Below are 17,470 nucleotides of genomic sequence, written 5' to 3'. Positions count from 1 at the left end.
AATTCCAATAAACTTGATGTTGACAGGATTTTCTCCAGTGTTTCCAATATTTCTTTGGAGAAACTGGCCCCCAAGGTACCTTATTTTGCCATTTTCATTAATATCTCTGAATTCTGTAAGTGATGTTTGGAAGTTAAATCCTTATTGACATCTTTAATTTGTTTAATGGTGAGCACTGTTTTTCTCAAAGGAAAAACATCATAAGGAAAATAGAGCCAGATATTTCTCTCACATTAATGAGCTTGTGAAAACCAATAAAATGATTTATTTGATATATGCAAAGTCAAAATCTCTTTGTACAGTTAAATTTTTCCAAATTAATACAAACATAATACTGTTCCATATAAACTTTAGTATAAACATTAAAGGAAATATACACATTATTTTTTTTCTTTTATTGCTTCCAAAGCACAGAATGTACAAGTCCACCTGAAGACTTTCTGTTGTCACATGCAAGAACAATTTGTCAGAGGTTGGGGCAGCCTCAAGTGCACTTTGTAAGGTCTTAGACAAAATAGAAGAGAGTTGGAGGTAGATTGCTTGGTGACTCTCTCTGTCCCTACCCACAGGGAAATAAGTTACCTGGATAGCAGCTTTTTACTCTTTGATTGAAACTATCCTGAATATTGCATGACTTAAAAGGCACAGCTAGGAATTACTGAAAACTTTGTTCAGCACATATAAGATTACCACTACAATTCTCTACATCTATTCTCTCTAAAGGACATTGTAACAGAATCAAATAGTGCTCCACCTCTAGGGGGCCCCTAGTCACTCTGAAAATGCCTGGGATAGCAAAATTCAAATGAGTGACTCATTACCTGTGGTAGGGGCAACAGTGATTACCAAATTTAGCTTACTATATAACGTCACCTTTTTCAGTGGGAAAAGAACCAAAAAACAAAACAAAAAATAATACTCTCAGAGAATATTCTTAATGTAAAAGCCTAGCTTTTACTGCCAAATAATAACAAAATTTTAAAATCCTCCATTTTTGTTAGCCTCTATAAGGCAACTGTCCTGACTCAAATGATCCAGGAGGCTTCCACGTATCCCATTTCATCCTACGATACAGAATCCCCTTTTCTCATCAATCTTTGCATTAACATGATGATCGGCTGTTGATGTGGTTAACATTTTTGAGAAGGTGGTAGGAATCTATTTTCTCAAGTACTTTCTCAAGGTACTGAATTAAGACCCGTCTTTTAAACCTGGAAATCAAGAGAAATTTTATTAGCCAAAAGATACTTACATCACTTATGATGTGCAGGACACTATGTGAGGGCACAAATGGAACTTATAGTCTATATGGAAATATAAAATTTGTCCTCATGGAAAAATATGGATTAGCAAATTCCAAGAGGGTCAATTGAAGGCCCAAGACCACATTTAGCCTAGAAGGATGAGTGAGTGGGCCCAAATAACATCAATATAAATGCCCCAGGAGATAGCCTTAACTATGAGTGAGGACCAGGTTTTGTGAAAACCTAGGCGGAGTCTGTTCCATTGTGTTCTATATTGAACCCTACTGCTCAAAAACTAACAACTTTAGATTCTCTTTTTAAAACTCACCTTGCAGCTTCCTTGATGGTAAATTCAACAAACTGTTTCTTCATCTCCAGAGGTCCTTGCACTTCTTCAAGCAAAATGAAAATTCTTTCATACTCTGAAGATATTTTTGTAAAATCAGTATTTAAAAATATGAGATAAAATTCAATTGTTGTACCTCCCCAGCAATCATTCTTCATGTGTAGAAATTTACATATAGTTTATATTTTTACAATTTTAGTTAATTATTTGAAAGGAAGAGAGACAGAGAGACAGAGCTCCCATTCACTGATTCCCTCCTCAAATGTAATAGCCAGGGCTGGACCAGGCTGAAACCATGTTCCAGGAATTCTTTCTCGGTTTCCCATGTGGGTGGCAGGCAACCAAGAACTTGAGCCATCATCTGCTGCCTCCAAGTTTTGCATTAGCAGGAAGCTGGAATTGGGAAGGGAACCTGATCTTGAACCCAGGCACTCTGATATGGTTGGGTGCATCCCAGTAGCATTTTTATCAAAGTGAGAGATTTCTTTTTTTTTTTTAAGATTTATTTATTTTTTTGAAAGGTAGAGCTAGAGAGAAAGGGAGAGACAGAAAGGGATCTTCCATCCACTGCTTCACTCCCCAAATGGCCGCAATAGCTGAAGCTGGGCCGATCCAAAGCCAGGAGCCACGAGCTTCTTCCAATCTTCCACATGGGTGCAGGTGCCCAAGCACCTGGGTCATCCTCCGCTGCTTTCCCAGGAGGACCAGTAGGGAGCTGGATCAGAAGTTGAGCCAATATGGGATGCTGGCACTGCAGATGGCAGCCTTACCTGCTATGTCACAGCACTAGCCTCCCAAGTGGCATCTTAACCACCGCAGCAAATACATATTTTATATTTTAAACACTGCAATCAGAATGTCTGCCCAGGGGTCTGGTGTTGTGGTGCAACAGGTTGAGCCACCTGCAACACTGCCATCCCATATGAGTGCCAGTTTGAGTTATGGCTGCTATGCATCCGATCCAGCTCCCTGCTAATGCACCTGGCAAAGCAGCAGAAGAAGGACCAAGTTTTTGAGACTATGCCACCCATATAGGGAACTCAGAGAGAGTTCCAGGCTCCTGGCTTCAGCATGGCCCAACCCCAGCCATTGTGGCCATTTGCGGGGAGTGAGACAGCAGATGGAAGAACTCTTTTTCTCTTTCCATCTCTCCCTCTCTCTCTGTAACTCTGCCTTTCAAATAAATAAATAAATCTTAAAACAAAATGGATGCTGGAACTAAGGAGTGATTGTTGCTTTAAAAAAATCTGCATGTATCTGCTAAGGAAACTCTTGCAAACACTAATGCAATAATGGTAGGTTGAATAATAGCTGCGTAGCTACACCCTAGAACTTGCAAATACTTTATCTCCTATTGCAAAAGGGATTTGCTTTGCAGATGTAATTAAGTTAAGGTTCTTGAGGATATTATCCAGGTTTATGCATGTGGACCCAATGTAATTAGAATGACCCATATAAGATAGAACAGTGGAGTTAAGGTCAGAGAGAAAGATGTAAGGACAGGAGTCAAAGTCAGAGAGGAGGAAAAGTGCTAACACTGCTGACTTGCAGATGGGGGGAGGTGCCGTGAGCCAAGGAATACAGGTAGCCTTTAGAAACTGGAAAAGGCAAGAAAGTAGATTCTACTTGGAGCTCACAGAACAAACACTGGCCTACTAACACTTTCATTTTAGCCCAGTAAACATAATTTCATAGTTTGAGTTATTTCAAGTTATGAATTTTGTGGTAACTTCTTTTACCAGCAAAAACAATTATAACAATGAGAAAAAATATGTACTGGTCTTTTAAAGCAAGAAGAATCACATTAAATTATTTGAAAATTCAATTTTGAAAATAAAAGCACTTCAAGAGTCAGCTGGAATTGATTCTGAATCATAGAATGAGAGGCACCTCCTGTAGATTGATTGATAGAATAATTTTGTTACTTACTTCGCCCAAACTTTCGAACTTCCTTCATTAACTGATGTTTTATATCAGCATTAATTCCTTGCGCCATAGCAGGAGTTATTTGTACTGCATTTGAAACAGTTTCGAAAGCCGATGGTAAAGTGACTTTTTGGTCATCTATACAAAGATTGTAGCTTTTGGTTCCTCCTACAAGTGCGTTACCAGCAGGCATGTGCATCATTCCCTCTTTGCTGGGACGAGGGAGGTCATCAGACAGAGAATGCAATGGGCCGGGTGGAAAACCATCACCTGCCACACTCATTAGCTCTGGCAGCGCAGATTTTGGTAAAGAGCCAGCAGGAGGGATTTGACCATTCTCCATCTTCTCGTGGGCATTGTGAGCAACAGTAATATCTGGAAAACAGAAAGAGGTTGGGCTGTAAGGTACGTGCATTTAGTTAACTGTGTAAGTACATCGTTTTACTTCACAGTTTCAAGGAAATTACTTATTTATCATTTAAAGATGCATTATTTATTTGAAAGGCAGAGTTACAGGAAGATATGATAGAGATAGAGATGGAAGTGGAGGGGGGCGGGAAAGGGAGAGAGAGAGAAAGAGAATATCTTCCATCTGCTGGTTCACTACCCAGATAGAAGCATTGGCCAGGGCTCAGCCAAGCTGAAGCCAGGAGCCAGGAGCTTCATCCAGGTCTCTCACCCAAGTAACTAGGCCGTCCTCCGCTGCTTTTCCCAAGTCATTAGTAGAGAGCTGGATTAGAAATTGTACAGCATGGCTCAACTTGAGCCATTGCCCATATGAGATGCCGGCATTGCAGGTGGTGGCTTAATCTGTTGTGCCATGTTGCTGGCCCCAAAATTACTTATTTCATAAAGCAGGATTATGAACCAGAAGGACATCTGAGACCCCTCAAATTGAGCTCAGGAGGATAATACAATAAAACCATCTTCTTCCCTTTATGACAGTATGAATGCATACAGAAACTAAGAAAGACAGCACAACTAATAAACATTCGCAGATCCCTGGTGCTCATCATTTAGTGTCAGCATGTTATGCTTGACAAGTGGAAAAGCGGCAAGTCTCATTTGACAATCATGATGTCTCAAATTCACGTACCTACTGCCATGCTTACTGAGCATGCAATCAGAAAACTTGAGAACACCACATCCTGCCTCGTCTTTAAATCAAATACTCTGTTTTCTAAACATTATTTATTTATTTATTTGAAGAAGATGGAGAGGAACATACCCTGCAGTCATGGAATTTTGCATTCTCCTGGAGAGGTCATACAGGAGGCGCTCACTGAGTCAACCCAACAAGCACAGTCGGAATTGAGTCAGAAGGAAGTAGAGATGTGAGAGAAAGCAGTAGAGCAGCTTCCAGGGCCTGCCAGGTAGAGACAGAGCCCTGGGAGGCCTCATCTTCCTGGAGAAGACAGAGCAGCCTCTGCAGATGCAGAGGGAGAGACAGTTCCAGCCTGCAGGGAGGACAAGTCCAGGTGCTGTGGGGACCCTGGAGTGAGGGGCAGAGGCAGAGAGAGCCAGGAGGATACCCATAGTAGGAGCAGGTGGTGAGGATAGAGGGCCAGGTGGTGCAGAGCTGAGGGCAAGGTTTCAGGATGCACATGGCATGATCTCTTCTAGGTGCCAACCTGATCTGTCTGCAGAGTTAGTGTGGGCGAGAAAGTGCAAGAATGGGAAGCAGAGATCAGAAAACAAGTTATTGCAGCTTGATGAGAGACTGGGCCAGAGTGCAACGGAGGCAGAGAGAAATATGCATTCCAGATACGTGCTGGACATAGGGTTGCTGGAGTTACTAAGAGGCTGAATTGAGAATAGAACACGAGACATTAGTGAGTGCAAGGCTTTTGCTCTACCATTTGGTAAATAATAGTGGCAGGGGTGTAAGAGGACAGGTTGTGCCTGGTTCTTCCTAACTCTGGCTCAGTGACTTCAGGTGGATAGCTTGACATCAATAATATTAGTATTATTTACATCAGAAAAATCTGCAGAAAATCCAATCCAGGGATGCTCTACCCTTTCAATCCTCATAGCTGTCATTAAATGCCATGGAGAAGGCTGCAAATAGAGCTGTTTTGGAGAGGAGTAATGTCAAGAATTTAAGGTAATTAAAGAGTTCAAGGAGTTAAGAAAACCTACAGAGTTTTGTGCGTCTGTTAGACACCTAAGAAGTCCCAGGATTGAAGTTTGGGGTCCTATGGTATTTAGAGGTGGGAAAGAAAAGAAACTAGAAAAAAAGGATGGCAAGGAATCATTAAGAGGAAAAGAAAACCAGGATCTTGTGGTATCTGGGAACCTGAAGTTTCTATGCAGGAGGGAGTGAACAGTGGTGTCCCACAGTGCTTAGAGGAAACAGTAATGTGTGGTAGACATTGGTGATATTGATTATTACTGTTCCAGGGGGGTTGAGGAGGCAGGCTCCAGACTGCCCTGGATCACAGCATAATTGTAGGTGGTGACAGCACAGAGAGCAAGGGCAGATCCACCACCCTTCTGGTAAGCCCATTTGTCCTATTGCCTTGTAGAAACCCGCTTTATACTCTTGCTTCTTGAAGTCACTCCAAATGGTGGGAGCAAACATGCTCATGTCTCTCCACTTCTCCATTAATTCCTGTGTTACTTGCTTGCTAAGTAATGTAGCAATTCCTGCTAATTGCTATGCTATTACTCTGTAATTATGGATCTGTTTCTCTTCCTATACCTCAAAAAGTTCATGGAAAATGTAATTAAAAGATGCTTAATTTGATGCAAAAATTTTGAAATCGATGCAAACAAGGGATATTCAAAAAGTTTATGAAAATGCCTTTTATGAAACATGCAGATTTCAAAATTTTGCAACAGAATAAATCTATTTTAGCTTTAACTGCTGCACCAAACACCTGTCCATAAACTCATTTTTAATTCCATTTTTCCACAAACTTTTAAAGAAATATTTATTTATTTATTTGAAAGGCAGCATTTACAGAAAGGAAGAGATGAGTGAAAGAGATCTTCCATCTGCTGGTTCACCCTCAAAAGGCTGCAATGGCCTGAAGCCAGGAGCTCAGAACACCATCCAGGTCTCACACACTGGGGCAGGGGCCCAAGCACTTAGTCCATCTTTCGCTGCTTTCTCAGGTGCATTGCAGGGAAGTGGAATGGAAGTGGAGCAGGTGGGACTCGAACGGGCGCCCTTATGGGATGTCAGCACTGCAGGCAGCAGTTTGACCTGCTGTGCCACAACACTGGCCACTCCACAGACTTTCTGAAGTACTATTGTAGAATGAGTGGGGACGTCTTTGCTCCCTGTGGGGCTTGTCATGCCTACCACACAGATGATGTAATCATAAACAAAAACTGAACAGAAAAGGAAGAAGCACAAAGTAAATTGTTTCATGTCTTGCTCCTCTAGGAGACATGAGGAAATTAGAACCACTACTCTATACCTGGATGTACAGGAGTGGGTTTTAGGATGTTTGGATAAGATGGGAACCAGGAGGCTGAGGGTGGTTCCTTTCCGCCCACATGGTTAGTTACAGTAGCTAGGGTTTGTGGTTTCCTCAACAGCAGGGACATACTCCGCCTTCTCTTAGATGACATAGGATTATTGGGTTCACCAGGACGTTTCACTTTGTTTTGCGGCCCTGCTACAAACTCATCTGCTTCATCAATCATCATTCCCTAAAAAAAAAAAAAAAGTCAACAAGCAAATTCCATTAAAGACAAAAATTGAACTACAACAAATTGAACTACAACAAAACTGCAAACACTGCTCATATCCATATACACGCAATCATAGAATACATCATTAATCATGGGCCAAAGATTTACCATGCCCCATACCAACTCTGTTCTCAGAAAATGAAACTCAATTTTAATCCAGATTAAATTATACAAGAAGGAAACTAACATGTAAGGTTTTGTTCTAGGCCAAACACACTACAATAGTGAGTCATCAGAAAGCTTGGAAAATGAGCAGAAATACAAAAAGAAAGGAAGGAAGGAGGGGGATGAGGGAGAGTGGGAGGGAGGGAAGTATGGCTGTCTTCTTAGAACTGTACTTATGAAGTACATAAAATGTGTTCTCTTGATATTGATAAAAATTAAAAAAGGAAAGAAATGAGCAGTTCTAAGCAACTAAAGTGGGATAAGCCTACAACTACCTTTTTGAAGAAGTGCAAACCATTTTGCATCAATTCTTGGTAGGAAAAATAATTTGCCTTTTTGGTGCTTTTGTGCTTTAAATTTACTATTTTATTAAGAAACACGGATTTTCATTGTACAGAATGCTTCAAAAATAGAAGGTGATGTAATTTCCTCCATCACAACTTCAAATATGGATTCACATAAGTCCATCTTGTTGCTGGGCAGGGAATGAGGAGGCTTTTCATTCTTATAGGTAGATAGAAGATGACAACCAGCAGTATAGAACGTTAGCTAAAAGCTGGTCTCATCCACAGATAACTCAAGAATCAGAGCCCCCATTATTTGAATAGAATCATGATAAATTATTTCTTCAAAGGATTTCCCTCATAAACAGTATAGAGGGGAAAACATTTTCACTGAACATTTATTACATTCCTGGTAATGTTCTAGACAGTGTATATGAGTTCATTTAATATTCTGCAGAGCTGTACCAATTAGTGTAATTGTTATCCTCAAAGCTGAAATGAAGAAGTCAAGGCAGAGGGAGATAAATAAAAGCTCCAGTTAATTGAGGATTGGGACGAGGTAGAATACTTTTGAATTCAGTCTTGATACTATAGAGATTATTGCATGGTTTCAGCCTTAAAACCTATAGTCTCCTTCATGAGTGGGATATAGTCATCTTAATTGTGAATCTTAATTTCTTTTTAAGGAGCAGATAACAATACTTGCCTCACTGTACAGCTGCAACATAAAATTTCATTATTAAAAACACCAGTACCTACTAGGTACTCAATAAATGGCAGCCATCAAGCAACACACTTTTACATAAAAAGGCTCTCACTGGGGCCTGCGCTGTGGTGCAGCAGGTTAAAGCCCTGGCCTGAAGCGCCTGCATCCCATATGGGCGCCAGTTCTAGTCCCGGCTGCTCCACTTCTGATCCAGCTCTCTGCTATGGCCTGGGAAAGCAGTAGTAGATGGCCCAAGTCCTTGGGCCCCTGCACCCACATGGGAGACCTGGAAGAAGTTCCTGGCTCCTGGCTTCAGATCGGCACAGCTCTGGCGGTTGCGGCCATCTGGGGAGTGAACCAACAGATGGAAGACATCTGTCTATCTCCCTACCTCTCTCTGTAACTCTGTCTTTCAAATAAATAAAATAAATCTTTTTTTAAAAAAAGCTCTCACTTTCCTTCTATAAAAAGCCATGGTGTGATATATTAGCCTTTTAACAAACAGAACTTCTGATGTGTATTCATCACACTAAAAGATTTGCAGTAAGGATAGAATAATTTAGGCAGACATAGAAATAGGTATTGTACCTTCTTATCTTGTTTAAATGGATTGCCAAAAGTGTGCAGTCTTTTTGGCTGATCTGGGTCAATCTCTCGTAGTGGAGAGGTCAATGTCTTCAGATATTCCTGGTAGTTACCCATTTGTGCAACTGGAACACTGTGAAGGGCATCTGCAAGGTCACCAGAAAAGAAATTGATGCTCTGCAGCTACCTACTCATTATGCAATAAACACCTTCAGGGAAGTCACTCCTGGAATTTTCTCAATCAGCAAAAAATACTTCATTGTTCATTTACCTTCATCTTGTCCAACTATAAACTTGTGCACTTTCAGCAGATTAGATCTCATTCTGGTTAACTGGTCTAAAAGGTCTCTACGTGGAATATCATATGCATTTCTATATGTCTGAGGTTTCAAATCCTATGTGAAAAAAGCAAACAATTTCAGTTACTACTGAGGCATTTAATACAGAAATATTATACTTTACATTATTTTCATTAGATTATTTTTTATTGACAAACAATGATTGTACATATTTATGGGGTACAATGTACTATTTCAATACATGCATAGATTTTAATGATCAAATTAGGATAATTGGCATCCATCATTTCATATATTCAAGATTTCTTTGTAGCATGAACACTCAAAAGTCTTTCTTCTAGCTATTTAGAAATATACAATGTATTAGTGTTAACTATTGTTACTCTACTGTGCAATAGAATACCAGAAGGATTATTTTTACAATAAGGGAAAATACTTTTTAATTCAATAAAAGTAAACCTTTCTGAGGTTTAATTTATTTATACACACACACACACATATATATTGAGAAACTTAATTAATTTTGAAGATGAACTCAAGAATGATACATCTTTGGCAAGCACATTGACATAATTGTAACTTATGAGACATAAGAATATCCTCTACTTAATACCCTAAAATGAAGTAAATCTTTGAGAACAAGTTTTACTATTAACTCTCATAATACAACTCTGAGGACAGAAGTCCTGCATGGAAAGTTAGTGTACAGTGACTCCTGTTGTTATTTTAACAATTAACACTCTTATGTATGATGTCAGTGATCACCCAAGGCTCTTAACATGAGCTTCCTAGGCTGTAGAAGCCTTTTGAGTCCACAAATTCCATCAGTATTTAGACAGGGCCATAAGGAAAGTGGAAGTTCTCTCCTCTCTTAAGAGAAAAGTACCTCCTTCTTCAGTGACCACTTCTTCACTGGTGTCTCACCCACAGAGGTCCTTCATGTAGGACACTTTTTGCCACAGTGTCTTGGCTTCCCATGCCTGAAATGCTCTTATGGGCTTTTCAGCCAGACCAGAATGACTTAAAGGCTGATTCTGAGGTAAGAGCATACTTCACATTTTTAAACTCTTATTGAATAGTTTAAAAATACAACTGAGTACATCAGAATTTCCCTAGTAGAAAATTTTCATTCATTGCTTTGATTTCTGCACAGCCACAAGAACTAAAGGCCCTGGGAATATCCCTTTTCATGTGTCATTTAAATCTCCTGAGATCTACGCCAGTGGCAGCCTTGCAGGATACCACTTGTAATGTAAATTTATTCCTCTGGCAGCCACAGAGCTGAGCTGCCGGGATCTCCCTTCAGGAAGGTGATAACTGATTCTGCAATGAATGCAGCTGGCAGACCGCCTTTGGCTGTAGTGCTTTAGGGATCTGCTGCACAGCCAGTGACTAAGAACAGCCAGGATGCTAGCACCTGGCCAGTTCTGTCCAACATGAACCTCCTCTATGGAGAAGCTTGGTGCCAGAGGTCCTTGCTGGGATAGCCAAGACTGTCTCCAAAATGCATCAATGCCTGCACTGCCTCATACCCAACCCTCCTTCCTTCCCGACTCCTCTCACAGGTAGTAAGTAGATCAGCTCTGGCATCTGAAGGCTCTCCCTGCCTACTCCAGATCTCTCCCTCCTTCATCTTCACAGGTGTTACCTGCAAAACATATCTTGTACATTTTATTCCATTTTGGCCTCTACTGGCAGGACAATTCTCAAACTGGTCCATTAACAGCTACTAACTCCAAAGTAGGATCGTCATTACTTTGAAGCTAAAGGAATATGGAAGTCAAGACAAATGTATCAAGCAAGTTCAAACATCAAATGATTTGTATCCAGGGCTGGTGTTGTGGTGCAGCGGGTAAAGCTGCTGGCTGCAGTGCTGGCATCCGAAATGGGTGCCGGTTTGAGTCCTGGCTGCTCCACTGCCAAAACAGCTCTCTGCTATGGCCTAGGAAAGCAGTAGAAGATGGCCCAAGTGCTTGGACCCCTGCACCCACATGGGCGACCAGGAAGAAGCTTCTGACTCCTGGCTTTGGACTGGCCCCATTCTGGTCATTGTGGTCATTTGGGGACTGAACAAGCTGATGGAATACTCTCTCCCTCATTCCCTCCCTACTTCCCTCTTTCACTCTCTTTAATTCTGACTTTCAAATAAATAAATAAACATTATAAAATTGATTTCTATCACAACTTACCTTATTTAAAAGCCCTACTTGGAAGCCAGCAAATTCTTTGGTATTAAATTCTGTCAGTCTTGGTGCAGTTTCCCCTGTAATTTCTTTCAATAGTTTTCTAACGTTTTTATTGTGAGTCAAGGGCACACCACCTCCAGAATGATTTTTCACTCTGATTCCAATTTCCTGGGGAGGTTTCTTCCCCACTGATGCTAGTATTCGTTCTGACTCTAGTTTGGTCTAAAATGAAAGTACATATTATGTTATGAAAACATCTACATTATCACTGTCATTTTTATTACTTAAGAAAGATAGTACTTTAAGAAACCCACATAACAATTTTCAAAAAAATGGATAATTAAACTTTTCCTGTTTCTCTGTAATAGCACAGCAAAGTGGGAGAGGGGCTGGGAAGACAAATGATAGGACTTTTCTTTGTCTAGTGCCAAAAGTAGAATTGAACCATGGAGAGACTGGAAACCATGGAAAACAATTTCATTCATGGGCATTTAAAAATACATTTTGTTACTAAATAACCTGGTCAAAATTAACATTTATTTCAGACCCAGGATAAAACTTTAATACTCTCTATATTCGTAAATGTAAATTAGCACTAAAATTCAGAGTACACAGACTGGCAATATATCTGAAAAAAATGAAACTGCTTATTTTCAGTATTGGCTCATCAAAAATAGTCATAGAAGGTAATACTTAAACAGGTATTCTCATGTAAATGATTTGTAATGTGTACTCAATAAATTCTTACTAACTTACAATGGAAAATCTTCTAAATAGCTACTATTATATTGATTAATATTGCTTGTACAGGTATTGTAGCAATACATTTGGCATATTTTGTGTTTTGCATATGTCTGAGACAGTTCAAGGAACACTGGTGACACAGAGTAATTAAATGAATAATTAAATTATCAATTAGAAACATTATAAAGTAGTAACAATCTTTTCTTTCTCTCTAAAACATGGAAATCCAACAATGTCCAGTAAGCCCAAAATAATTTTGGATTTCTTGTGGTTTGGCAAGATGCATTTATTAATTGTCTCTAAAAGCTAAAATTAAGTATGTATTTATTATCTCTAAAAATTCTGAACACATGAAATATGAGATGAAGATTCTTTCTTTTTTTTTTTTTAATGGTCTTGACAGTTCACATATAAAACTACACAAGTGTTGGCCCCAGAAGGTTCTAGAATTTGTATTGGTTTCAACTCTGTTCACTTTCTTCCTTGGGGTCAAACCCTGCTGACACAGCCATAAAGGCCCAAGGTAAACATTAAATCAAAACCAAATGAATCAATAGATTAATAGATAGATAAATAAATAACCAAACCAAAACATTTACAACAACAAAAGAAAATCTATTAGCAGAGAGGAAAAAGAGCTAAGGGGGGCTTAGTAGATCATAAATCTACCAAGATTTTTCCTTAGTTTCCTTTGTATTTATGAGCACACTGGACTGGTAGGAGCTAGAAAGCTCCAGAACATAGTTAAGTTTTTGCCAGTTCCTAGCAAGGTGTGTCAGCCTCTGGGTTGTGGAGTCCCTTTGGTCTTTTAATAAAATCTGACACTTTGCTTACTCCTCTCCATTTTTAAAATCCAAACTTCTAAACATATCCAACATGAAGCATTCTAATCACTGAAAATGCAACTACAGTCTCCTTCCCAGGAACACGTTTGTGCATACATCTGCTGCATTAATTAATTGGTCACAAAGCATAACACATTTGTATAGCAGTAAGGCTCTAATTCAGTACTTCTCAGACATTTCTATCCTACAAGAATGGGCTAGGGAGAGGCAAGAAGTATGACAAGGAGTGGTGAGTGGAGGATGAGGTACTAATAGAGAGGGGCAGGCAAGGGACAAAGTGAATAATGGTAAATGAGGTGGGGGTAAAAAGGAGCAGCTGCCAGGCCAACGAGGGGAGGTGGAACTCCACTCTCTAGGTCCCCTGAGGACCTATTGTCCTCCAGGCGAAGGAACACTAGTCTCATCTCCCCGCACTCCAGAGAAAGCATATCGCTATTTATCCAAGGGCTAACATGTGAGTGTTGTGTTATTGCATGCCTGAAAACCAATTTCAGGCAAGTCATTTAATCACACCATGCCTCAGTGTGCTGACCTACAAGAGGGAAACGTTCTAGTGTAAAGTGGTTTGAGGACAGGCAAAATAGGACCCGTGGAGAGAATTTTATTAAGCCTCTGCCCCTCTTGGGCCACAAAATATCAACCAGCTTGTGGGTAGGACAAACTGGCAGGCAAAAGGAAAAATGGCACAGCATCAAATGATACTGACAGACCCTTAACTGTAGTTAAATGGTGAAGCTAGAAGCCATAGAGAATCACATTATTACTAATTCATAGAGTGTAGAGATATATACACATTTAATTTGAGAAATTACAATTACACTAAAGAATAAGGAAATGCACTTCTGAGGGCAAAGGATTTTTGTTTGTTTGTTTTTACCAATACTACCTGTTGGCTGAGTTTTTTAAGGTAAGAGATAACACTGTAACTAAGTCCACAATCTAAATTATCTGATATCAGATTTGGAGCTCCCATCATCCTTAGTGCTTTCTTTAATGGCTATAAGGAAACAAAATACACAACAGTAAGAATAGAATAAATCTTAAAATACTCAAAGTTCAGTTATAGGGGGCAAAGGGACATGATTCATTTCTTAGAAGTCAAGGTGCTGCACATAAAACCAAACATGGAACATTAAAAAGTGGCAATGAAAATAGCAGAGAAGTAAGGAGCAGAAAGTAAAAAAAATCAGAAAAGAGTGGGATAAGAAGAGCAAGTAATAGCAAATTCAAACAGGTAAATTGCTTTCAGTCTTAATTCCCATGTCATAAAATCATGTCACGTTGCATCTTTTTGTGCACTCCATTCCTGCCATGGTACATACAAACACACCCCAATTTCTCCTCCCGGTGACACCAATGGTATAATTTAATATTATGCCTTTTCATCTCTAGAAACTTGGCTTAAAGTTTACTGTGTTAACCTCTGAAATGGTTACACTACCAGTTCAAAGTCATCATGAATACTTTCCTCAGATTATAAAAATCAAAATGAGGTCAAGTAGTTTTTCACCCTTTTTGGATCTTCCCCACCATTGCTGCCATTTCCTGCCATATCTAAAATACATTTAACAAGCTATAAGCAACTATAATTTCCTCAGATTTGCTTTTTCAGAGGGAAGTCACATAGTGAGAATTTCTAGAGTTAAAAAGGGAAGCTGATATAATTTATGAAAAGAGATCTATTTATTCTTCAATTTCAAAATCTCACTTTTATAAGGCTAGTTTTAATAAGAGAAACATAGATGTGTTTCATAAAAAATAACCATGGCAGTCAAAAGAAACCAAATAGAGAAAGCAGTTCCTTTTTGTGCCGCCTTGTCATCGCCAAATGATTACTCATGGCTTGAGAAGACAGTGGCGACACAAATAGCTGCAAAATGAAAAAAACTATCTTTTTACAGGAGCAAATCATTTGATTCATTGGCATTTCTCAGGGCAAGAATCATCACTGATACAGTTAATACATATATATGCATAAATACATACTAATAAGTAGTACGGCGGCAGGGTTTTTAAGTAGCTGTCAAAAGCCTGTCGCCACTTCAGATTTGGCTTAAGCTTGTGAACTTTAAACAAGTCATCTGTAATAGAAAACCAAATAAAATATTACATTACTCCTGTCCCAAATTCCAACATCTAAATCATGCAGTTCACATCTTGAAATCTCAGATTGTAATTGCACCAGATGAAGTTTTCACTGTCGTGTACTTGACTGTTTTTTGGTTGTTGTAGTAGTCACCAAAAAAAATATAGTATTTTGTAGAAAATGGAATAAACTCTCAAGTTACATATTTCCCTTTCATCTGTGATACAAATGAAATATAATATTAAAACACTGACTCTGATCCCCTTGAAATATTTTCCTGATCTCTTACGTATTGGTAACTCTACTGTAGTAAATTTCACCCGGGGTTGGGTATCCGTGGTCACTGGTTGATAGAATACCTTTCATTTCATTGAAATGTAGAGGATGCTATACCTTTTTCATTGAGGGATCAAGGTAAGAAACTTTATAAAGTATATGAGGACAAAAGTTAGGCCTTGAATTTCTAGGCAATGATGGGAAATCCCTAAATTATGTTTCACATTCTCCTTAATCATCCCATCCTTTGTTGAACCAGATTTTTCCTCTCTCTCCACTTCTTTGCTTTCCATAGTCAACATGCTCCTTGAATATCATATGCTGTGATAAAACTAAAGTTATTTACTTTAAATAAACAGACATTTCTTATCTTTTTATACTTAGGCTTAATTATTTTAACAAGCTAAGTACATTATATATACTGCATGAAAATGTATGAAACAACTTATTATTTCTTTCCAAGTATGAGAAAAAGATGCCTAATATAATAATTCAAGATTGCTATCTCCAGAAATCAACATGAATCTGCTGCTCCTACTGTAAAAACCAAAGATACTGTAAATCCATCCTGTTTTGTTTTGTTTCTTTGGATTTCGTTAGCTCTTATTTAAAAAAAATTCCTTTACTTCCACAGACAAAACCTTCCCAATGCCATGTGCCTCATTTCTCTGCCAATAGGACTATTTTTTGAAATTCTTAATGACTCTAGCTAAGGAAAGCAACTACATACTTTCTTCCTTTTACTGAATTATTCACTCCACCAGAAACAAATTTCAATGAATTCACAACATCATAAAAACTCTTTTTTTGTTTTGTTTTATTTTGTTATGATATAGGATAGATTTCTGTCTCAGTGCAGCAAACAACTCCTTTAAAGACCATTGATTTCTTGACAGAAAGGAATGGGAGATTATGGAAATGTCCTGTGCCACTGGATCTTCATATGAGGTCTTTGAGGAATTAGGTACATTTTGGAAACTAACAATTGCAAATACTGGAAAGACTTTTTAGAAATAAAGACAATCAGAGTCAGTAATATTCAGCATTTCTAATAACGCTAAGTGCAAATGATTCCACTCAGCAGCTGGTTTAGTCTATTTCTTGTCAGTTTTGAAACAGAGGTTGGGGAAATAATGAAAATATTCCACAGCATAGATTAAGAGTAGAGAGTTCTTAGTGTTAAAGTGCTTTGGTCACTGCTTCTGTTAGCTCAGAAAATGATTTCCATAGCATTAGATGTCCATTCACATAGGGTTGTACACTAAAGATGTCATAAACAATTATAGGAGATGGGAGTGTAAATTAAAACCAAAATGGTATTTTCAATACCTCAAAAACTGCTGATATTTTCTATTCTAATTCCTGTTCCCTCATTTATCTCTTCAAAGAGAGGGGAGACCTAGGTCTGAGACAAACTCAGTGGTGTCCTTAGCTGAGTAAGTCTGAATAATTCAATTCATTTTGAGCTTCTATTTGATCTATAAAGTGGGTTAAATGATAATTGCCTTACTGCAGGACTATTCTGAGGAACTAGAATATATATGTATGAAAACTGTATAAAATGAAAAACAAACCAGTGTAGGTTATGAAGCACTATATAAATACTGACTAATACACATCACATCATTCTCTTTCTATTCTCTATTCTCACACCTCTCACTTTCTCTAGAGCATAACTGGTCTTTTTTTTTTTTTTTTTTTTGAAATGCAGAGTGGACAGTGAGAGAGATACAGAGAGAAAGGTCTTCCTTTTGCCGTTGGTTCACCCTCCAATGGCCGCTGCCGCCGGCGTGCTGCAGCCGGCGCACCACGCCTATCTGAAGCCAGGAGCCAGGTGCTTCTCCTGGTCTCCCATGCGGGTAGAGGGCCCAAGCACTTCGGCCATCCTCCACTGCCTTCCTGGGCCACAGCAGAGAGCTGGCCTGGAAGAGAGGCAACCAGGACAGAATCCGGCGCCCAGACCGGGACTAGAACCTGGTGTGCTGGCACCGCAAGGAGGAGAATTAGCCTACTGAGCTGCGGCGCCGGCCCATAACTGGTCTTAATATGAAGTTGACATTTATTTTCTACACAAAT

General features: G+C 39.1%; 1 protein-coding gene across 8 annotated transcripts in view; it reads right to left on the bottom strand.

Moving 5' to 3' along the window:
* Positions 1 to 237: 237 nt before the first annotated feature.
* The window catches only part of INTS6L (integrator complex subunit 6 like), a 69,602-nt gene continuing 52,369 nt past the window's right edge, over positions 238 to 17,470 (bottom strand). For 3 of the 8 annotated variants that reach the window (XM_051827574.2, XM_051827572.2, XM_051827577.2), the window contains 9 exons: positions 15,019 to 15,113; positions 13,919 to 14,029; positions 11,447 to 11,665; positions 9,230 to 9,353; positions 8,962 to 9,104; positions 6,942 to 7,176; positions 3,520 to 3,891; positions 1,573 to 1,666; positions 238 to 1,211 (listed from right to left, as the gene is read on the bottom strand). In XM_051827574.2, the coding sequence (XP_051683534.1) occupies positions 1,103 to 1,211; positions 1,573 to 1,666; positions 3,520 to 3,891; positions 6,942 to 7,176; positions 8,962 to 9,104; positions 9,230 to 9,353; positions 11,447 to 11,665; positions 13,919 to 14,029; positions 15,019 to 15,113 (1,502 nt within the window). In that variant the 3' untranslated portion in view covers positions 238 to 1,102. The remainder of the gene's footprint in view (positions 1,212 to 1,572; positions 1,667 to 3,519; positions 3,892 to 6,941; positions 7,177 to 8,961; positions 9,105 to 9,229; positions 9,354 to 11,446; positions 11,666 to 13,918; positions 14,030 to 15,018; positions 15,114 to 17,470) is intronic. The other 5 variants (XM_070066926.1, XM_051827575.2, XM_051827573.2 and 2 more) reach the window with 4 other exon arrangements.

Source organism: Oryctolagus cuniculus, chromosome X, assembly GCF_964237555.1.
Source record: "Oryctolagus cuniculus chromosome X, mOryCun1.1, whole genome shotgun sequence".
Classification (NCBI taxonomy): Eukaryota; Metazoa; Chordata; class Mammalia; order Lagomorpha; family Leporidae; genus Oryctolagus; species Oryctolagus cuniculus.
Note: the sequence above shows the minus strand (reverse complement) of the source record. Positions and strands in the feature narration are given on the sequence as shown.